The sequence below is a fragment of the Emydura macquarii genome, unplaced genomic scaffold (assembly GCF_026122565.2).
Source record: "Emydura macquarii macquarii isolate MOO-44397 ecotype Brisbane River unplaced genomic scaffold, CSIRO-AGI_Emac_v2 contig_318, whole genome shotgun sequence".
In the NCBI taxonomy this organism is placed as follows: Eukaryota; Metazoa; Chordata; order Testudines; family Chelidae; genus Emydura; species Emydura macquarii.
This window is the reverse complement of record NW_027130455.1, coordinates 11,941,272-11,965,910: the sequence shown is the minus strand read 5'-3', so window position 1 is coordinate 11,965,910 and position 24,639 is coordinate 11,941,272. Positions and strand designations below refer to the sequence as shown.

At 37.5% G+C, this 24,639-nt stretch overlaps 1 protein-coding gene across 2 annotated transcripts in view; it reads left to right on the top strand.

Moving 5' to 3' along the window:
- Nucleotides 1-24,639, top strand: part of TMEM135 (transmembrane protein 135) — a 317,684-nt gene that overhangs the window by 197,573 nt on the left and 95,472 nt on the right. For both annotated transcript variants that reach the window (XM_067568561.1, XM_067568567.1), the window contains one exon: nucleotides 22,913-22,959. In XM_067568561.1, coding sequence (XP_067424662.1) covers nucleotides 22,913-22,959 — 47 coding nt within the window. The remainder of the gene's footprint in view (nucleotides 1-22,912; nucleotides 22,960-24,639) is intronic.

Below are 24,639 nucleotides of genomic sequence, written 5' to 3'. Positions count from 1 at the left end.
TTAATGGAGGATAGGTCCATCAATAGTTGTTAGCCAAGATGGTCAGGGACGCAGCCCCAAGCTCCAGGTGTCCCTAAGCCTCTGACTGCCAGAAGGTGGGGATGGATCATATGATGATTGCCTTACTCTTATCGATCTCCCTGAAGCATCCGTAACTGGCCATTGTTGGATGACATGATATTGGGCTAGATGGTCTGACCCAGTTTGGCCATTCTTATGTTCTTAAGGAACTGTTACAGATTGATTGGCCCTTTAAAGAGTGAGCAGGGTCCAGTGCACCTGGACTGATTACCTGTTGCCCAGATTGTCTTAAGGAAAGGCAGCTGGTCTTATAAAGAGGGAGATAGCTTCAGGAAACAGGAGAGAAAGTTGTACAGAGCAGGAAGCTGCAGAGAGAGTTGGAAAGATCCTTCAGGTTGCAGAGTTGAAAATTTAGTTATTACAAACCTCAAGAGAAAAGTGGATATTGTTACAGACATTCTCAATACTAAAGGGATCAGCTCATGTTTTAAAGAACATACCTGGGCCTTATAAAAGAAAGGCCTCAGTGAGGTCAGTCTTGGTTAAAACCACAGGGAGTGGGCAGGCTCCCATGGAAGCCTTGAAGCCTAGGGTCTGCAGGAGAACAGTAATCCAATTTCCAGTTACACCCTGAAAACTGAGTGTCCTCTAGCTACCATCTTCAGACTTAGCTTTTTTTGTAGACCTCAGCCAAATCAATATTTAGGTATATAAATCAAGCCAAACGACGTATCTGTAAATCCCTTTTTTATATTCCTGCTGTGTTTGGGGGTTTTGTTTTTTAGTTTAGTTTGTATGACTATATTCAAGGTGAGGATGTATAATGCTGTTATTTTGAATTTGTCTACCTTTAAATTCATTTGCCATCAAGTTATCCAGTTCTGTTAGATTTTCCTGAAGTTCCTCCTAATGCTCTCTAATCTTGATTAACCTAAAAGATTTTGTCATCTACAAACTTTTCTGTCTCACTGCTATTTCTAATAATTAATAAATAGATTAAAGTAACAGTGGGCCTACTATGTGTCAATGGGAAATCGTACTGTTAATTGCCTTAAATGCTGAAAATCCCTACTGCTTCTCTGTTCCTTAACTAGTTTCTAATACGTAACAGAAGTTTACCTCATCCCATGCCTATTCATAATTTTCATAGAGCCTATTGGGATAAGAGCTCTGTTGCTGGATACAATACAGAAATTTGATAGTTACTTCCATAACACCATTTTAATTCTGGATTTACTAGTTTAGTACATGTGCCTTGCAACAGGGAAAACATTTCAATACCTTAAGGAGAAGTATCAGGTGTAATTTTTTTGCATACAAAGATAATATCAGACCTTGTAATTGTTCAGTGAATATGACTTCCTGAACAAAATAGGGCAAACATAAATCCCATGGTGTAGATTAAATTCTGGAAGATAATCCATAGCATGAACTAAGAAGGTATGATTATAAGTCTAATAAGAGACACATGCAAAGACTGCTAAGGGAATTTATTGTTGGTTTAGTATTTACTGCATTTGTAATGTTTGTAGGAGAAGTAACCAGTCTTAAATTTCAGGATTATATACGGGTTTAATATTTAAAGATCTACTAGTATTGCTATAACATACTTTTCTAGCCTTATGTTTAAAATATATAGCTAATTATACCTTTAAAATATCTTAATTTGAATAATTCATAACCACATAATCCTCCTATTTGTTCCTCAGAGTTGTAAACGTTTATGGACCAGATTGTGCTTTGTTACATTGATGCAAACCGTTAACAGTGTAACTGAGATCAATGTTTGATCCAAGCAGCTAATTTTTGTGACTATCATTAAAAAAAAAAAAAAGTCTGGTATATCAGTATTGGAGGAAATAATGTTTTGCTCAGTATATATTTTATGGTTTTCTTTATAAAGACTTTCAGTCTGCCCTTGTGTACTTTAACTGGCTTGAAACTTTCTGTGAGTTGAGTGAACATGGTCTATAGAGGTTTAAATGTTTCAACGTTCTGTCACTTTTGGATTTCTTAGGATATATCAAATCTAATATAGTAGGTGGGTTTTTAAAATATCAAAACTTTGACAACTTGTTTATATTCTTGTGTGTTGCACGCATAATTTAAAGTGATATTTAAAAAAGAAGTAGATAGCAGTAATTAGAATATTTGCTAATTTAAATGGCTTTCATTTCAAGTATTTAAAACATCTTTTGCTCCTTCATAACATCATGAACATAAAGGGAAATGAAAAGATTTTGTCCTTCTACACTGTATATTTTTAAGAGCTATTCCAGGCAATGTTTTGGATAAAACTGAGGCTATGCTTGTGCCTGCTGCCAAAATATGCCTCATCTTTTGTCACACAAAGTTCATATGCGTGCATGGATTCATGGTTGTCATTCTTTTTAGAAGTAGTGCACAGTGCATAGTGCATTATAGTGCACAATTCTACAATTCTGATGTCTAAATGTTTAAGCATATTTGTACTGAAACATTATTAGCAATTATGGCAAAACAACACGCATTTTACATTTAGGTATTTATTGTTAATGATTTTTAAACTAACAGTTGTATTCGGTAACATAATGTAATTATTTGGAGTATTAGCAGTAATTATGATGTTTGAGAATTCTTGTCTTCTCTGCAGCTTTTATTTCACTATTACTTTTTCCTAGGGTATGTTGTGGAAATTTTTATATGTTATATTTATCGACAAACACATGACATTTTGAAGTACATTTTTAATATAATGCACTCTTTTGATATAAGCCAGTAAACAATTAGCATTTACAGTATTCTGAATAAGTGCAAAACAATAATACAAAAACATTAGTAACATAAGTAGTTTGTCTCTTAAAAACTTGCTTAGACTAAAACTTTCTGCCAGTTTTGAATTTACCATGTTAATGATGATAAAGTTTTCTAAGTTTGTTTCCATAAAAAAAACCTAAACTGAGATGTGATAGAATCTAGAACCATTATTAGACTGAGTGCAGAACACAGGAATGATGGGGGGGGGGGGGGGGGGAAGCAGGGTAGCTTGAGAGAAAGGAAGAAGAGAGAGGAAGAGACGACATGTAGATTAATATCAAGAATGGAGGTATGGTTACAGAGAAGCAAGAGGACAAAGGCAGGGGAAACTACTAATTTGTTTTCTGCTCCCATATATCATAAAAATGATAAAATAATATTTTGTTAGCTAACTTAACAGACGTTATTCCCAGAACTGTGCTTACATCAGTCATTCAGGATAGTACACAGATGTTCAGCAATGATAAGGAACTGGTTGTAGTTTTACATTTTAAAAATAGCAGGAATCATTTCAGCTACAGGGAAAAATGTGTTAAATAGAAAAGACAAATCTGGTACAGAGAAGAGGCTTTTATTTTCAGTTTGGTAGGTGCATATTACAAAAAACAAGCTGTAAGGAAAACAATTTAAATTCATTATTTTCATGCACAAAAACAGAAATAAAAAAAAAACAAACTACGTTTTAACATTGAATTAAGGATGAACGTATATATCAGTAACCTAAAGGTAAAAACATTACAGGGACATTGCAATTATCCCATACCAGGCATTATAAACAGAGGAAATTCAGAGTTACAATTACAATGATAAGAAATCCAAACATGTTAAGGTAAGAAATGGACAGATAAGGTGCCCAAATAATCATAACGCTGTCATGCAGTAATTAATACATTTTTCATGTTTGTGGTACCAGATTAGATTAAATTGATTTTTAGACACCAGATATTATCCCCTCATGATTATTAATTTCTCAGCAAATTCATTCTAAGCTCATTGAATTAAAGTGCTCTAAATTTGGGAAAGAGATGCTGCATTTTTCCTGCAAAACAAAGGGGTTGAATCAATCCTTTAAATGCAAAAGGAACTCAACCTTAACTATAGAGTCCAGCTGGTACCTTCCCAATCCTGTGAACATTTAAACTTTAGTCACATAGACCTCAATAGGAGTATCACACGAGTAAAGCTATTCAGGAATGTGTTTGCAGTCTCAGGTGCTTGTTGTTATTAATTGTAAGTCCACCTCTGGACTCTCCTTACATTCCAAACCACTTGAGCACTATTCTTGTGGTTTATGATGTCATAAAGACCACTTAATGGAATTATAACCTTTATTTATTATTGTGCTGGTCTAACTTAAAGGCACTAATGCTAAGCCATTTATTATTGCACTGAAAAGAATAGAGTGTTTTTTACTTCAGATTACTTCAGTGAGAACTTCCTTATTCTTAACCATCGAATGCTTTTACATTTTCCTCCCTGCCTGTGCTAGTTTATCATTTGTCAGAGAAATCACCTTCCATATAGATTTCTTTATTTAATGAATCTGTGAAAACTCCTATTAGTTTTAATAGTGGAAGTTCAGAATGCTGTATTTCAGTTCTTTGTATTCACATTATGGGGATCTATGCAAGTTTTTTTGGTCAGTTAAAGCCTAGATTTTACTTTATGAAAAGTAGTTTATATCAATATCACTATTTTTATAGTATGAATCATAACATGATTAGAAGGAAAGAATGTATGTATAGAAGAATTTTAAGTCTCATGGCATTCATAAACAATATGTATCAGGAACCATCTGTTTTCCTCAAGGGCTCTTTCTATTAAAACATTAACTACATTAATTTTTGGTTTTTTTACCCTATGTTTTTTTATGTGACATTTTTGGCAAGTTAATGTTCCTTTCATTTTTTCTGCATTTTATTGTTTTCAATACACAAGGGATTTTTATCCATTGTAAGATCTTGCAAAACTTAGTTAAATATAGCACATTTTTGCATCAACCTCCACCCCAATTAGCCCTGTTTATTGTGAGTGCATGACTACTTAAATCTGAGAGATAGAGAAAGCTGAACCATTTCAGTTTCCAAGTGCCTGGGCATTGTGAAGGATTACATGTGACCGTATGACTCCACTTCACTCCTAATCATCTTCACAGCGTGAAGTTATTGAGTTGTTCTGCCATGCTGAGATAGTGCTGCTTCATCTCATTCCAGCTTCTTGGGCGGAGACAACGCTGGTATTTAGACATGGCGAGGCTGACTTTTACATTGATTTACAAGTGCTTTGGAAATATCTCAGAGAGGATTTTCTGTAATCTGTGCTTTGTAGAATTTGATCTGAAAAAAATTTTAGTCCATGAACTGCAGGAAACCTTTAAAAGTAGTAGAGGTTTTTTTTTGTAGCATCATTTGCACGTATAAAAACTTGTTGGAAAACTATTTTTTGCTTGAAAAAATTACAATTTTTTGCTAGTTATTGAAAAATAAGTTCAATCATTGAAATTCACCACCATCCAGGGAGTCTTTAACAAGGCATCTTTTCTTCAGCTGTCCTGTTTGCTCTCATAGGAAACTAAAAAAACCCACCTACCACCTCAGAAAAAATCCCAACAAAACAGAATATTATAACCATTTAAAGATGAGCTATTTCAGAGAAATGGGAGATGAACTGAAAATGTGGTAGTGTCACATTTAGTATATATCTATGGATATATAGAGAAATTTTACTGTAGTGTCCATTTGTCATGCACTTGCTTTGCTCTTCTTTTAACAAAGATGTTTATTTTTAGGTGATCATTAAAAAGGTTATTCATTTTCCCACTGTTTTTCTTTCCAAGTGACTTTTTAAAAAAAATTACAAGTTTATTCTTTCAACAGAGAGATTAATTTATAAAAGACTTACTTGAATTTATGACATTAGTGTGTCAAAGCACAGTTTTAGCATAATTCAAGACCCTTATGGACCTTGATCCTGCAAGCTTGTTGGCTGTACTACGAAAGAGAGCAGACAGAACCCTTGTGTGTGAATGAGGTAAGCAAGCGCTAGGCTTCATCCTCCATTTTGAACAGAATTAAGTCTCTAGCCCATTGGGCTCCTATACTCTTCTTCTGAAAAGTTCAGAAAAAAACCAACAACCCAGGGATGGTATGGGAAAATGCGTGTCTTAAGAAGATGTGAGTTTAAGTGTAATCCCCAACATGCACATGTGGTGCTTAGATGTACACTCCTCTCTTAGGGTCTGATCTAAAGCCCTACTGAAGTCAATGGAGAGATTCTCATTGATTACAATGAGTATTGCACTGGGGCATTATGGCTTAGTCCTGCTACTCGCAAGGAATAACTCATTAACAGTGAAACAGAACTCTTCTCAATGATGGATTGTGACCCTCTGGCCTGCTTATTATCTTTTACTTTGCATTTATACATGCAACTTACTACACTAGTTTTGTGTGGGATCAAGTCTTATCACCTTATCCAACCACCTATTCAATGAAAAACAAATTTGCTTATGTTTTACCTAGATGTGCTATACACCTAAGGTGAATGAGTGGTCTTGGTTTTTTCCAATTGGTCTGCAATGACTGAGATTTTGAGAATTTTGTAGAAGGAAGGTAATTGTTAAATTTGTGTGGCTCACCTAATGGAGTTTCTAGGCAAAGAGATAAAAAGAGGCAAATAAGTTTTATTAAATGGCATTTTCTGTTGATTCCTCATGCCATTTTTTTCCTTTTAGCAAAACTGGATGGAAAGGTTTTTTTTGGTTTTTTTGTTTTGTTTTTTTTTGGGGGGGGGGGAGAGGGGGTAATTATTATGAGCCAGAACCAATAGTTTTTCATTTGGAAAGGTACAAAAACATGTGACAGCTTCAAACAGATTGAATGCTGAAATATAAATGTATATATGCGTTACTACAACTGACCCATCATATGATGGACTTTCAACTAACTGTATGTCTTGTAATAGTGGAACATGATACACTAGTTATTCCATGCTGTTTTTTAGCTAAACAGAATGGTGATGTAAAGGAAGAATAAAGATAATGGGAGTGATTAGTGTTTCATTTAAGCACTATTTTGTGATTTGTACTGTGTTCTCTCAAGCTTTGTTCAGAAAAGACTATTAAGGATGTTGTATGAAAGTGCTATGGTAAAAATAGAAAGAAGCTGTTTTTAATTCTACTTCACCTTTTCATATGCATTAGAAAAAATCCGGTTAAAAACTGAGAAGTGTTTTTTTGTGAATACAAATGAAGGATTACTGAAGTGCTTAACTATATATGTTTATATAGATTTAGTGAACCAGAAAAATCTGAGGATTTCATTTTTCTTTTTCTTCTAATACTGACAGGTGCTCTCCATTTTGGCTTGATCATGTTCTACATTTGCCAGTTCTGATCATTTCATTATGATCAAACTATACTGTTTTAACATGAATCTACATAATCTCTTGTTTAATATCACATATTAGTTTTCCTTTTGATCTTATCTGTCTACAGATTGCTTGGGGCTTACTAGCAGAAAAAGTTCAAGAGTCTCCAACAGCTGCAGTTGTGTAGGTGTAGCTAACGTGTCACAGGGCCCAACCAGCATCTGACAAATTTGTTTCTTCATTCTCATAAAGTATGTCAATTTAGAAGCAGTGGTAATACCCCTTTGCTTTACAATTTACTTATTTTAAACCTATAAAGTGACAAAGATGCAGATTTTTTAAGAGTGACCAACCGGAGTTTATAACAAAACTAGTAATAGTTCAAAAACTATCCTAAAGCTCAGTTGATTTCAGTTATGAAAATACAACCAGGTGTTTGTGGAGTTATATGGGTTACATTGTAATAGGATTTACTGTAGACAAAAGGGAAAGTCTTGCGTAACTTGAAATACCACAACCGTTTAATATTGTGTTTCCACTTTACAGTAAAAGGTACGTGTCTATTGGCGCATACAGTTTGGGATACTACAAATATGAGTTTGAGGAAAGTGAACTATGAATTTTATTAATGGATAGTTATATTTCTTTATACAAAGCACAAACACCTGCTTTCAATCTAAAATGACTTTTATTTTAGATTTAAGGCAAACCATAAAGATAAAGAATGAAGATAAAATTGAATGTGAATGTGTCTGTGTAAAAGGCTGTGGCAAATCTAAGAACCTGTTATCTCTGCAGACAGAAATTTTAGGAATTAAAGGTACAGTTCAGAGAAAAATAAAAAGCATAACAATAGTCACTGCTAGAATGAGACATAACTATCATAGAATTAGTTCAGAACCGTTGGAATAAAGTTCATAAAGGAAGATACTGCTTGACTTTAGAGTAACCAGAGTAATAGAGCTGTATCCTTAGCTGTGCATATACAACTCGTATTAAAATTACTGAGTATGTCATTGTGTTAGGACACTCAGATCTTGGCAACTTTTTAAAAGGAAGTGATAAGAGAACCTTAAAGCCTTGAAAATCTCTTGTTTTTTGTTTTAAAGCACAATACTTTCATTTTAAAGTGCAAAACAGTAGTCTTCTTCTCATGGATTTTAAGACCAGACGGGACCATTATGATGATCTAATATGACATCTTCCATAATACTGGCGAGAGAACCTCACCCTGCTTTAAGTGTATAACTTCTGTTGAGCTATAGCCTATCTTTTTGAAAGACATCCAGTCTTGACCTAGATTGCAAGTGATGGAAAATGTACCACATCCCTAGGTAAGTTGGTGATGAGGCCCAATGGCTAATTACTTTCACTGTTAGAAAAACTGTCACCTTATTTCTAGTCTGTATTTGCATTGCTTCAGCTTCCAATCATTGTTGTGCCTTTTTCTGCTGTGTTAAAAGCTGTCTTCCCCCTGTAGGTACTTTGTACGTGTAAAATGTGATCGTTACCTCTTAACCTTCTCTTGAATAAACTAAGTAGACTGAGCTTCTTTACTCACTGTGAGACATATTTTCCAGAGCATGAATCATTCTTGTGGCTCTTTTCCGAGCCCTTTCCAGTTTTTTAACATCATTCTTGAAGTGTGGAGACCAGAATTCTATGCATCATTCTAGCATTAATCTCACTAATGTGGCATACAGATGTAAAACCACCTTCTTTCTCCTAGTTGATATTCCTTGCTTATACATCTGAGGATCACAGTTGCTCTCTTAGCTATAGAATCACATTGAAAGCTTATATTCAATTGGTTATCTGTCATTACCCCTAATTCTTTTTCAGAGTCAATGATTTCCAGGATACAGTCCCCTGTCTTTTAAGTGTGACCTATATCCTTTCTTCCTAAATGTAAACTTTGTGTTAAAAACATGTTGTTCAAATGATTCCAGTTTGCCAAGCAATCCAGGTCGACTTGTCCCTGTCGTTCTTCACCACTCCACCAATTTTTGTTTCCTCTGCAAATTTCTCCAGCAGTGATAGTTATTGAATAGTATTGGGTTGAGAACAGAGTCCTGGGAGAACCCCACTAGAAACACTTACATTGGAGGATGATTCTCTTACAATTGCTTTTTGGGATTGTCAGTGGAACAATTTTAATCCATTAAATATGGGCTTGGGCTACATTAATTTATTTTACAGTGCTGGTTTTTTTTACCAGAATATCATGTGGTACTATATTAAATACGTTGCAGAATTCTGTATTATATACCAGAATATGTGTTATATATTTTTATCAACCAAACTTGTGATCTCATAAAAAAACAATACCAAGTTTCTTTGAGACCTATTTTCCATAAAACCTTGTTAGATGAAATTAATTATGCTACCATCTTTTAATTCTTTACTGATTGTGTCATATCAGGCTTGGTCTACACCAAGTCTCCAAACTGTGTTTGTGGGCGGGGAGGAGGAGCGGGATGAATGTTCAGGAGGGCGTTGCAGGGCCTGGGCCAACCCTCAGTGGGGTATGGGGGGGGAAAAGGGAAGTATGGGAAGAAGTGCCACCCAGCCCTGCTTTTCCCCGAGCTCTGCTCTGGACCCGCTCCCCCCAGCCCCTAGCTTCGCCTTGGCCCCTGGTTGTGGTGCAAGGCCTCAACACAAGGCCTGTGGTCGTGGGGCCTTGGCCTCCGGTTGCAGCATGAGTCTTTGGTGCACAGCCCCCCGGTTACAGCTCTCAGCCCCTGCCTCGGCCCCCAGCTGCGGTGCCTGGCTGCGGCCTTGGCTCCTGGACCCGAGCTCCTGGCTGTAGCCTTGGCCCCTAGGGCCCCTGGCTGCCTTGGCCCCCATCTTCCACGGTCCTTCTCCCAACCTCAGCCCTGACTACAGTCCCCCGACTCATAGACTCTAAGGTCAGAAGGGACCAATATGGTGATCTAGTCTGACCTCCTGTACAATGCAGGCCACAGAACCCCGCCCACCCACTCCTGTAATAAACCCCTGACCTATGATTGAGTTATTAAAGTCCTCAAATCATGGTTTAAAGTCTTTAAGGTACAGAGAATCCACCAGCAAGTGAGCTATGCCCCATGCTATAGAGGAAGGCGAAAAACCCCCAGAGCTGTTGCCAATCTGCCCTGGAGGAAAGTTCCTTCCCGACCCCAAATATGGCGATCGGTTAAACCCTGAGCATGTGGGCAAAACTCACCAGCGAGACACCCAAGAAAGAATTCTCTGTAATAACTCAGAACCCATCCCATATAACACCCCTTCTCAGGCCATCGGCATATTTACCACCAATAGTCAAAGATCAGTCAATTGCCAAACGAGGCTGTTCCATCATACCATCCCCTCCATAAATGTAGTAAGCTCAGTTTTGAAACCAGCTAGGGTTTTTCCCCACTGCTCTCATTGGAAGGCTATTCCAGAACTTCACTCCACTGATGGTTAGAAACCTGCATCTAATTTCAAGTCTAAACTTCCTGATGGCCAGTTTATAGCCATTTGTTCTTGTGTCCACATTGGCACTGAATTTAAATAATTCCTCTTCCTCCCTGGTTTTTATCCCTCTGACGTATTTATAGAGAGCAATCATATCTCCCCTCAACCTTCTTTTGGTTAGGCTAAAAAAGCCAAGCTCTATGAGTCTTCTCTCATAAGGCAGGTTTTCCATTCCATGGATCATCCTGGTAATCCTCATCTGCACCTGTTCCAGTTTGCATTCATTTTTCTTAAACATGGGGGACCAGAAATGCACACAGTATTCCACATGAGGTCTCACCAGCACCTTGTATAACCGTACTAACATAAAATCATAGGGCTGGAAGGACCTCGAGTAGTCATCTAGTCCACTCCCCTGCACTTATGGCAGGACTAAGTAATAACCAGACCGTCCCTGACAGGTGTTTGTCTAACCTGCTCTTAAAAATCTCCAATAATGGAGATTCCACAACCTCCTTAGGCAATTTATTCCAGTGATTAACCACCCTGACAATTAGGAAGTTTTTCCTAATGTCCAACCTAAACCTCCCTTGCTGCAGTTTAAACCCATTGCTTCTTGTCCTGTCCTCAGAGCTTAAGAAGAACAATTTTTCTCCCTCCTTCTTGTAAGAACCTTTTATGTACCTGAAAGCTATGATGTCCCCTCTCAGTCTTCTCTTCTCCAGGCTAAACAAACCCAATTCTTTCATTCTTGCCTCAAAGGTCATGCTTTCTAGACCTTTAATCATTTTTGTTGCTTTTCTCTGGACTTTCTCCAGTTTGTTCACATCTTTCCTGAAATGTGGCACCCAGAACTGAACACAGTACTCCAGTTGAGGCCTAACCAGCGCGGAGTAGAGCAGAAGAATTACTACTTGTGTCTGTTTTACAACACTCCTGCTAATACATCCCAGAATCATGTTAGCTTTTTTTGCAACAATATTACATGGTTGACTCATATTTAGCTTGTTGTCCACTATGACCCCCAGATCCCTTTCCTCAGTACTCCTTCCTAGGCAGTCATTTCCCATTTTGTATGTGTGCAACTGATTGTTCCTTCCTAAGTCCAATTTCCTCATTTGTCCTTATTGAATTTCATCCTATTTACCTCAGACCAATTCTCCAGTTTGTCCAGATCATTCTGAATTATAATCCTATCCTCCAAAGCACTTGCAACCCTTCCCAGCTTGGTATCCTCTGCAAACTTTATAAGTGTACTCTCTATGCCATTATCTAAATCATTAATGAAAATATTGAACAGAACCAGACCCAGAACTGATCCCTGCGGAACCCCACTCGTTATGCCCTTCCAGCATGACTGTGAATCATTGATAACTACTCTCTGGGAAGTGGTTTTCCAACCAGTTTTACACCTACTTTATAGTAGCTCCATCTAGGTTGTATTTCCCTAGTTTGTTTAAGAGAAGGTCATGTGGGACAGTATCAAAAACCTTACTAAAGTCAAGATATACCACATCTACCGCCTTCCCCCATCCATAAGGCTTGTTACCCTGTCAAAGAAAGGTATCAGGTTGGTTTGACATGATTTGTTCTTGACAAATCCATGCTGACTGTTGCTTATTACCTTATTATCTTCTAGATGTTTGCAAATCGATTGCTTAATTATTAAACATCTCCCTATCTCTACTAGTAATACCTCGTCTGTTGCATCCAAAGACTGCATTAGCTTTTTTCATGGCCACATCACATAGGCAGCTCATAGTCATCCTATGATCAACCAATATGCCAGGTCCTTCTCCTCCTCTATCACTTCCAACTGATGTATCCGCTGCTTATAACAGAAATTCTTGTTATTAGTCCCTAATTACATGAACTTGCACTTTCCAGAATTAAATTTCATTCTATTTCTATTACACCAGTTTACAAGGTCATCCAGATCTTCCTGTATGATATCCTGATCCTTCTCTATATTGGCAAAACCTCCCAACTTTATTAGCACATTCCCACTTTTTGTGCCAAGGTCAGTAATAAAAAGGTTAAATAAGATTGGTCCCAAGACCGATCCCTGAGGAACTCCACTAGTAACCTTCCCTCCAGCCTGACAGTTCACCTTTCAGTATGACCCATTGTAGTCTCCCCTTTAAACAGTTCCTTATCCACCTTTCAATTTACATAGTAATCCCCATCTTTTCCAATTTAACTAATAATTCCCCATGTGAAACCGTATCAAGTACCTTACTGAAATATAGGTAAATTAGATCCACTGCATTCCCTTTGTATAAAAAAATCTGTTATCTTCTCAAAAAAGGAGATCAGGTTGGTCTGGCATGAACTTCCTTTTGTAAAGCCATGTTGTATTTTATCCCAATTACCTTAACCATGATGGCTTTAAATACTTTTTCTTTCAAAATTTTTTCCAAGACCTTGCAAACTACTGAGGTCAAACTAACAGGCCTGTATTTACCCGGATCACTTTTTTTCTCTTTCTTAAAAATAGGAACTATGTTAGCAATTCTCCAGTCATATGGTACAGCCCCTGAGTTTACAGATTCATTAAAAATCCTTGCTAATGGGCTTGCAATTTCATGTGCTAGTTCCTTTAATATTCTTGGATGGATATTATCCGGCCCCGTCGATTTAGTCTCATTAAACTATTCGAGTTTGGCTTCTACCGTGGATGTGGTCATTTCTACCTCCATATCCTCATTCCCATTAGCCACCCTAGCACTATTCCCAAGCTCATTATTAGCCTCATTAAAAATGGAGGTAAAATAATTGTTTAGATAGTCAGCCATGCCTAGATTATCCTTAACTTCCATCCCATCCTCAGTGTTTAGTGGTCCAACTTCTTCTTTCTTTGTTTTCTTCCTATTTAAATGGCTATAGAACCTTTTACTATTGGTTTTGATTTCCTTTGCAAGGTCCAACTCTACTTGGCTTTTGGCCTTTCTCACTTTATCTCTACATGTTCTGACCTCCAAGAGGTAACTTTCCTTGCTGATCCCTCCCATCTTCCACTCCTTGTAGGCTTCCTGCTTTCTCTTAATCACCTGTCTGAGCCCTGGTCTACACTTACCTGAAGATTCGGTGCCAGTCGATGGGAGTTACACAAGCTACGCAGAGTAGCTTGCGTAACTCCCGTCGACTGCTGTGCTCCACTTCTGTGCGTCATCTTCACTGCACTGCATGTTCCCATCGATGCAGTGCTACACCACTTGAGGGGGTGGTTTTACTGCGTTGACTTCCTGATCGATTGAGTGGGTCTACACTGACTGCTCAATCGATCCACAAAGATCGATCTGACAGTGGCAACTTTGCCGCCATCAGTATAGTCATACCCTTAGATCCTTACTCATCCAGCTTGGTCTACAACTATTGCTATGGATTTTTTCCTCTTCCTTGGAATGCAGGCTTCAGATAGTTCCTATAACTTTGACTTGAAGTAATTCCAAGCTTCTTCCACCTTTAGATTCATGAGTTCTTCAGTCCAGTCGACTTCACCAACTAATTCCCTTAATTTTTTAAAGTTAGCCCTTTTGAAGTCGAAGACCCTAGTCACAGATCTATTTTTGTTCATCCTTCCATTTTGAACTGAATTAGCTCATGGTCACTCGAACCACGGTTGTCCCTTACAACCTTCTATGAGGTCCTCACTACTCACCAATACCAAATCTAAAATGGCATCCCCTCTTGTTGGTTCAATAACTATTTTTGGCAAAGGAATCCGTCAGCTATCACATCTAGGAATATCTGGACCCTATTATTACCACTAGCACATGTCCGCCAGTCTACATCTGGGAAGTTAAAGTCTCCCATAGTCCCAGAGTGCCTAGTAGTATTTACGTCATTAAAAGCCTTAAAGGGATCTCTATCCATGTCCAAATCAGATCCTAGTGGTCTGTAGTATACCCCAAGCGCTATTCCAGGGGAAACTCTAGTAGTTTTCTTCCCCAACGTGATTTTTCCCCATACAGACTGTCTTATCAATTCCATCACTTCTAATTTCTTTACAGTCTGCCTTCCCACTCCCAACCCAGCCCCACTGGGGGCAACGAAGGGGCATATCATTTTAATTATACCATATCTTATTGAAATGGTACAGTTTTTGTGTGTAGACAAGCCCTCAGGTTCGCCATGATTTTGTCTGGGATTGGTGTCAGGCGAACTTGGGTCATCCTGTTCATTCTCTTAAAATACAGTAGACACTCATTGGTTAGCCACCTGTCGATGCCCTTTTGCTGTATGGCTCCTAAGCTGTTATGTGGAGTATCACATAAGTATGAGGATGAGTATGTGGCCTATGAAGAGTTAAGGATGTGTTGGAAGGAGTGGGGGAACCCCAAGTTTGGAGGAAATGAGGTAGGGGAACTCTGGGTTTGGCAGGGGAGCACCTAGTCAGCAAAAGAGCTGAGTGAGCCCGGCTGCCGGGGACAGGCTGTGGATGATCCCACTGGCAGCTTCATGATCCACCCTGGCTAGAGATGGACTTGAGTTGGTTAAGAAGCTGGTGCTTTTACATATTTGAAACGCACCAACAGTTGAAACAGAAACACTTCTTCTGTTAGCTGTTTTTCACGCGCTTCAATGTTGAATTGTAGCTCTGACACTGTAAATACTTGTTATTTAGTATCACCCATTTGTGTCTGTCCTTTTTTCTCTTCTCTATAGATTATCTGTATTGCCTTTTTAGTTAGCAGACTTATTCCACTTTGCTCCAGGACCCAATCCTGCTCCCAAGCATTCATACTTGTATGCTCAAAATATAGGGGAGTCGGCAGCCTCTAAGGAGTTCTTCTGTTATCCTGGGCCCCATGGAGATTTCTCTGGTGATCTGTGAATGAGAAAGGATCCAAGAATGGGTCTGCCAGAGTTGGAATGTGCAGGCTATGATCAGGCCCTGGGAGCACCTTGCAGAGTTCCCCACAAAGAACTGTCCTCCATGCATGGATGTTGAAGGCCTCACAGTGCTTTTTGTAACAAATGAGGTTGCCCTCATGTCAGTGGCCAACATTTCCTTGCCCATACTATTGTAGAATGGTAGCTGGCTGTCCTTCACTGCACAGTTGGCTGCTTTTCAGTGGCATATGCACATGTAAGGCCTGATCCGAAGTCCACTGAAGTTAGAGGAAGGACTCCCATTGATTTCAGTTGGCCCTGGATCAAGATCATAGTTCCTTTAAGCATAATGGAATCTTCCAGGATTAAATGCTCTGCTTACATTGTTATTTATAATATAGTCATGCCAAGTGTCACAAGTGACTGGCCTTCTGTTTCCTCTGAAGTTACTCATCCTGCTGGATCCAAGCAAGAAAAAGTGCCCAAGACAAGAAGTGGCACCCAGCCATTCTGACACTACTAACACAGAACCCCAGAAAACCCCCCAAAACACCCAAGCACCTACCAGTGACTGCAACGCCTTTCAAACACCTCAGCATCTACTGACCCAATGACCTCCAGACACTGTCATTCATATCCAACCTTACACCTATCTACCCCAACTGTAGCTGCCAGGTTTTCTGCAGCTGTATGTCAAAAGTGTTCTGCAGCTGCAGTTGGGAGCTGCTGAGTGCTTGAAAATCTGGCTATTTCATTTCAATGTCTAAATGGGAGCTGAGCTCTTTTAAAAAGTCTGGCCCCGAATGTGAGCACTGAACACTTTTGAAAATCTGCCTTTCTGTGCGTTGTCAGCAATTTGACTCCTTCTATACAATTTAATAGGACTTTAATACAATTAAAGTGACTTTCAAAACCTATAAAACATTTACATGTCAAATTTACTTACCTATGATGTAACAATGTTTTTTCTTTGTAGTTTATGTGCATCTCATTAAAGACATTTAAATAAAAATATAGTGTAAATGTTGGTTTTAAAAGCAGTGGCACAGAGTATATCACTCTTTCTACAAACATTTAGATTGTCTTCTTGATTTATCTGTTTCTACAGCTGGAAAACTTCAAGGTCTATATATTGCCAAGCTCAGTTTGTTGACCTGTAGCATAAATCAAGTACGGATGGACCATGCAAGGAAAAAACAACTGGGGTAGACATCCGGCCTCCTGGATATTATTTTCCAAGTTTAATTCAAACTCAAAATACATAACAACAATTTTTATAGATCTTAATATTTTTCTCTTTTCAAGAGTGGTGTCATTTTTTTAATTTGAATTTTGCTTTAACATATTTGTTGTTTGGTAGTTATTGACAATGCTGGCTGCAAAGTACATATTGCAGGTGCTTCTTTTGACTAATGCAGGTAATTCTCTGTGTTTTCCTGGCCCGGAAGATTGGCTGAAAATAAGGCTGGAGATTTTGAAAAGTCATATTTGTTGAATTTGGTACAGTGATCTTTGTCTGCCTACCCTGTGCCCTCTGTCGTTACTATGGCCCTGTATCTCACTCTGAGTGGCCTTGTGTTTATAAAACTAACACAGAAAGGTAGGACTGAAAGGAACATTGAGAGGTCATGTAGTCCAGCCCCCTGCACTGAGGCAGGATCATATATACCTAGACCATCCCTGACAGGGGTTTGTCCAACCTGTTCTTAAAAATCTCCAACGATGGGGATTCCACAACCTTCCATAGAAGCCTTTTCCAGTGCTTACCTATTCTTATAGTTAAAGTTTGTTCCTAATATCTAATTTAAATATTCCTTGTTGCAGATGAAGCCCATTACTACTTGTTCTGTCTTCACTGGACATATGACACTCCTTTTATTAAGCCCTGGAATATTAATCTTTTTTGTAGATGCACCATATTGTTGACTCTCATTCAATTTGTGATCCACTGTAACTCCCAGTTCCTTTCCAGTTTATTTCCAGAAATAAACTAGTCTGGCACTGTTTTTAGAAATAAACTGGAATACAATCGCTATCTACAGGTGAAATGTCTGATTATAAATTAGAGAGCCAGTCTAACAATTTAAAAGGGACAGAAACTAAATTTTATTGCTGTTCTCACAAAAAGTAATAATGTATGATTAACTTTTGGAGAAGACTTTTGTGTAATGCTATTTATGTGACTTTTCCATCCTCTGTATTTTACCTTGGTCTGGATGTTCCCTTTTTAAAATATTTTTGACCATGTCTTAATAGTGGGAGTTTTGTGGATCCACTTCCTTTCCCATTTGCAATTTCATAACACCTCTGTGACAAGTACAATTTTTATAGGATTAATAAGGTTTTGCTTGAAATATTGCTCCAGGAAATGATCTTCTATTTCCTGCTGAAAATCTCAGTATGAGACAACACTTTAGTTGTTTAATGATTATCTTCACTTTTTTTCTCTACTTTCTTTCTCATTTCACCCTCTTGTGAGAACCCTCATCTCATTGCCCAGTAAATTATCATCATTAACTTGGTTTATTATCTTTGTTTTATCATTGGGTTTATTTCCCCATTCTCCATTTGCCTAAGTATTATAGGCACAGTTATTTAAATCATTTATATTGGATACAGAGGGAAAATAGGGAAAGTGAATATCTACTAGAGTCAGTGGTTTCGATAGGCAAAACCATACACTGTTCAATCAAGAGTAAACCAATAGTTGCTAATTCCTCTCACTCATCATAAATCTTAATGATAAAATAAATTAGTTATTAGTCAAAATACTTTATAAATCGACATATTGTGTGCTTTTATACTAGGGAAAAAATCTCACAAAAATGACATAGAATTGCCTGCTTCACTGTACATCATATATGCTCTGTTTACAAGAAAAACAATATTTTTCTACCCGCTAGCCCTGCAAATACAGTCTGGGACCCAGTGGACTTGATTGATGTACGTGATTATTTGGTTATATATGTAATAAACAAGATGTACACTTCATTCTTCATTTGTATTTTTGAGAGAATATTAATACAGAAAATATTATATTTTTACCTTTTAAGTAATTAAACTTTTCATGTTTTTCACTTCAGAGATTGTATGAATGTTCAATTTAAATCCACAGAGGGCATTAGTTTTATTTTGTTTGAGGACTGCGTTAGCCTTTTCCTTTTTTGTTTAACAATGGCTTAAATTGTGAAGAGAGCAACTTTCACTCTTTAATATGTTCTTGTAAGAGTCTAAAAAAATAAAGTGTAAAAATATTACTGTTGTCAGGAAGCAAAACCACTTCTGTGTAAACACACAAACTGCAGAATAGCAAGAAAATTAATCAAATATATGGCAGTACTATAGGAAATGATGGATACTTTCTGTAAAATATCTTACTTGGGTTACCTTATGTGTGAGACTTGGTCATCTTTCCGTAAACGTCACAATTGCTTAGGAATAAAACATTTGTTAAAATTTGCAGCCCTGGATCACTCCAGTTTAAACTATTATACTAATGTTGAGGGAGCTCCATCTGTATGAACATGGATTTGCTGTTGCTGCTAAATCCTAGGCAAACTGTGACTCTGGTCAGTCATAGCCGAACTTCATAAACTGGAAGGGTTTTTCATCCCTTAATTCAGGGATGCCATATGTTTTGGTTTAATTCCCACATCTTTCCCTTAAAAATAGTATGAGGAGAGGTGTTTATTATTTTAAATAATATCCTAAAACCAATTTTATTTCCCTTGTGGTTTAGAAGTTACTTCAGGCAACTGTGTGTGGGCAGAGCTCATTTTGTAATCCACAACTATTTCCTTATTTTACCTCACAAAATAAGGGAAACTTTGAAAATATAACTGATTTATGTATAAAATTTAATCTGACACAGATTTATAAAATGTGTTTATCAAACATCTCTAAACGCATGTGCAGAGATAAAACACATTAATAGGTCACAATCATCTTGAGATCTAGTCAGCTTTTTTAAAAAAAATAGTTAAAAGTAGTTTCAGGGGCTGCATCTCCTACTGGAGTCCTCTTGTCAATTTGGGGGGCTCTTACAAGGTTTCCTATTTTAAAAAAACATTTTTCTGTCCTGCAGTTGCTCACAGATAAGAGAAATTAAGGGCCTGACTCAACTTAGGTTGAATGGTACTTACTTATGTGAGTAACTTCATTAAGATTGGGAGAATCAATTCAATGGATTAAACATGAAGTAAACATAAAAAAAGACATTTTTCTCTAGTTCCTTGTGCTTATCTTTCCATGTTCCTAAAAACATTACTAGATATGTTTTCACACAGTGATTATTGAGTTGATGGTGTCCTCTTAATTTACAGCATAGTTAAGACTTAGGGTGAAATCTGGCCCTATTGAAATCAAAGGGAGTTTTGCCACATACTTGAATAGAGCCAGGATTTCATCCTTACTATAAGTCTACTACCAACTGGTCAAGGCAAACTATTTCTGTAAATTTTGGAAGTAGTTCTTTCTTTAATTGCCCTATCTACATATGTCCATTTTGGTATTTGCATCATAAGCTTCTTTGGTCACTGTTACATGGAAGTATAATCTTCAAAAGAGAGCTCCTCTTAGTTACTATATTTCAAATGAATAGGAGAAAGAACTGACCCATCAGATTCTTGAAGAAATGAGAAAATAAACCTGGCCTTCCTTCATGCTTTATACCATTCCAATGAGGAGCCATTTGTATCATTGTTTTCTGTATCTTTTTCCAGGATTACATGATGTTTCTTGGTTTCTGAGGTCTGTAATAGTTTTGTTTGTGGTATCGTAACATTTTGTTTTGCATGATGGTGCTATTGGAAACTTTTTATAGCTTGGTTGCATAATACATTGGGTACTGACTTCAATTACCTAAGTACTATAATGTTCCTTGTGAATTAAAGGAATTTTACTTTGGCTCCCAACTGCTTTACATTATGGCCTTTTGTAATTTAATCTCTCTTACATCCCAAGGTGAGTGTGGTAATGAGAGAAGAGTTTACTTTATGAAACTGGCAAACTGTAAGGATTAGATTAGAATGGAATATGATGTGGAGGTGACCCAGAAGCAGATTTTCATAAAGGTGACTTTAAACTTATTTCAAGTAATTTCACTACAAAATTCCAATATAAACTGGCAGTGAAATGTTGCATATATACTAAAAATTTCTCAGATGATGCAGGTGAAAATCAACAATGATTTTTTAATATAAAATCAGCAAAGTACTGCTCAACTATACATCTGAACAGCAGTCTTTACTGAATGACATGCTTCCCAATTGGCTGTTTGTGATCAGATAGACCTTGTAATAAATTGAACTGTTGCCAGTATTATCACTGCTGCAAAAATAAAATAATTAACTTTTGCCAGCATGCTGAGATGCAACTGTGACAGCACATGTGGATGGAAATTCTGTATGGGACTGTGTCGAGAGGTAGCAGTGAAAACATGCTGGGGGAAGAAGCAGGTAGTTACCAGAAATGCGGTGTTTAAATATGCAACTGTAGTTTCGTTTAACTTCAGAAATGAAGTACTTTAGTCTTAAATGTAAGTATGCTTCTGGTTTGAGCAGGCTAGTACAAAACTGAAACAAATCCTCATCATTTTACCACACTGTTTTCAGACAGAGTGACTTGAGATGTCATACAAATTCTTTATTTAAGAACACAAAACATTCCAAGTAATAATGCAATGAGAGAAGACTAGAAGATAGCTCACTACACTACATTTTACAGTGTCTTGACCAGTCTAATTTATAGAAGTCCCAAGCAGTGGGGACTCCACGATTTCCTTTTTCCATAGCTTAGTTGATATCAGTGTGAAAATGTTTTTTCCTGATTTTCAGCTTAATTTTTCTCTTTTTAAGTTTGATCACATTCTTCTAGTTATACTTCCAAGGAGCACCCTGACTCACTATTCTCCCTCTTATTTAGCTCTTTCAACCTCTTCTCTCACTTCTTGAAAATATTCATAACTCTCCTCTGAAATCCTTACAATTCGTCCGTATCTTTTGGCTAACCTTGTGTCCAAATACAGTATTTTCTTTCTCTAAGCTTGCTTGTTTTTAAACTGCAGCCATCAACGTTGTTTGTGTGCCTCACAAGAAGTTTACAGTATAGAAGAGGCGAATGGTTCCTGGGGGTGTAGAGGCACAACACAAAATTTGCATCCCCTGATTGGTATGGTGAATTAAACCATCTTCGTGTCCTCCCACTTGTGGGCAGTTCCCTCTTCTGTGGTGAAATCTTGGCCCCATTGCAACCAATAGGAATTTTGCCATGGACTTCAATGGACAAAGAATTTTGCTTTGGATGTCTAAAAGGCTATTCTGGATACTGCGTGCTGCTTCTGAGAGTCTATAAAAGGAAATGAAAGAAAAATGTTTGGAAACTTGCTAATAAATTCCTCCTTATATGCCATTTGTCTGAATTAATAGTAAAAATTAAGTTTATAAAGCACTTTGAAAATAGAAAGTGCTATAATAGCATTGCGAAAGTTGGGCATCAGTATCCATGTCACGTACAAAAGACTGGTAACAGTTCTAAATGCCAAATCTCAGGTGTTCCCACTACAGTTCACTAACTGATAAAAATTTCTGTGAATTTTGCTATCCTAAAAGGTCAACATTCCTCTCCTAGTGGACACTCAGATGGAAATTAGATATTTTTCCTTCCTGTGCTGACTAGCTTAAAAGCTGTCTACAATGGCCCTGATGGAGAAACTAACAGGAGCAGTAGGCAAAGTTCTCAGATCACTTAATTATATGCATTCACTTTCTCCCCTCGTGTTATCATTTCTGTTTTATTTAATCTTTCCATATGGAGTCTCTTAGGGTTTAGATCTACAATATATTTACATTGGGGTACTTTAAAAAGGGGAAAGTAGCCTGTAAGTATTTGTAAGATATGTCAATAATACTGTGCTCCATATTATTTCCAAATGGAAAACACTAAAAATAAAATGATAAAAGTTCCAAGTGTTTTGGAGGTGATGTTGTCAGACCACTAGAGAGAAAATTCTGCTCAGCTGTCCCCTACAGATCTAAATTTATTTCTCTTTCATACAACCTTGGTATCTTTCCACTTGAATGAATTGTAGAACATTTCATCCTGGCTATGTAAAACTTGATATGAAGGAAATGAATCTCACATTATTTCAAAATCTGCCTCCTTTTTTTTTTTTTTTTTTTTTTTTTTTGGGGGGGGGGGGGGGGGGTCATTCCACCATCCTGGCCTAGCTTTAATATTTTTATTTATTCATTTACACAGGGCCTGAACCAAAAGCCTACTGGAATTATGATTATTTCTGTTGACTTCAATTGGCTTTGGATTAGGCCCATACAACAGGGAAAATGAAGTTAAACTACAGTCTAATGTCTGTGAGGCCTATTTTGATCCTAAACAAATTTAATTATAGAGTTAGTCTAACCTTTTTATGTAATAATGTTCTTTCTCCTTCTTATAGGTCCTTTTGTTCTGCATCACAGCTGCTCTGTTCATGTTCTTTTTCAGGTATGTTATATTACTAGTATTTCTATTAATATTAAAGGATTACTTGACACAGAAAATTGCCCAGTTACTCATTTGATTCTGAACTCCAGATAACACCATCTAGTATACTCCTGGAACGGGCCTTCTGGACAGATCTTAGTGCTCCTGCTGGTGGTAGTTCCAAAAACTTAATGGTGCGTGAAGACAAAGTATCCAAAGAGTGTAGAAGAGAAGTGAGGTTTTGAGGTGTGTGTCTGTGTGTAAAAAAATATATGTATATTCCAGGGGTGGCCAAACCACGGCTCAGGAGCCGCTGACACCTGTTTTACAATTAAAGTACGGCTCGCGGAACCCCCCGTGCTCCCTCCATTCTCCGCCTACCAGATTGGTGTGGGGAGTTGGGGGGAAAGCCTCGGGCTTCTATCCTGCGGCAGGGTGGTGGGACTAAGGGCTTCTCCCCATTGGGGAGGAGGGATTTGGAATTGAAGCTCCAAACCCCAGCAGGTGCCTCCCGTGGGGCTGGAGCTCCAAGACCACCTTCCCTGCTGGGCTGAAGCCCCAAGCCCCATCACCATGCTACAGGTCTGAAGGTCCGAGCCCCAACAGGTGCGCCCTGGCATTCGAACTTCTGAAGATTGTTGTATGCGGCTTGGAGGGTCAGTAAGTTTGGCCTCCCCTGGTATATGGAGACAAATTGCCCTGGAGCTTATTTAAACTAATGAAAACTGCGTTAAGGCAGCCATTGTAGGTATGAAACATCTATTTTCCATCCCTGTTGTTCTGAATGGTTTACTGGTGGGAAGATATTTATTTATAAAGGATAAAAAATATTAGGAGCATATGAACTAATATATACAGTATGTATACTGATCATTTCAGTAACTTTAAAAGCACAATAAAAGAAGCCATTATAAAATATCTCTTGGAGTGCTTGTGTCCCGATTTGGCGTGCTTATTTTTAATTGGAGTGTAGCTGCTTTTTAATTTGTTTTTACGTACTTTATCATTACATATCATTGTGTATTCCTCTTTGTAAAAAATATGCAGTTTCTGGTTTTGGGTAGAAACTCATTTTAAAACGTTCCTTTTCTTAGTTTGTGAGAAAAGTATTCTAAAAATGTGTAACTCTTCGGTGCTTGAATTTTAAATATCAGTTTCCTAAAGACATTTCATTATACCTGTACTTGAGTTGTCGTTCCCTAAATTAATATATACCTACAACCGCTGTGTTAAAATTTTCTGATAGAGCTCCTGGAGTTTTCACAACTGTGTTTTGTTTTGTTTTTCATAATTACATGAGCACTGAATCACTTACAAATATTGGCCGAGAATATATGTGGAGGAGGAAAACGTTATTTTAAAAGCTTCTAAAAAGCATTCCTTCCCTCATCCACCACCCATTAAGACTCTTAAATTGGCAGGCTCCTCTTTGTTTTGTTAAGTGCTGCTCTCCTGAGTTGTGTTATGGCAGAATATGGTTAGCCGGGGGATTTCACATGTAATGTTGATACTAGACACCTGCCTAGAGGAATCCCGATAAGAAAATCTAAAATGCTGGATAATGTTGTGAAAGTTATGAATGCTGGTTAATTTTAAAAGTTGTTAATTGTTTGTCTGTTTATTTCTGTGGTGGTAAACCAGTGATTTAATGATGAAATGAAAAGATAAAATGAAAACTGAGTACAGCACAGGACCATGTGC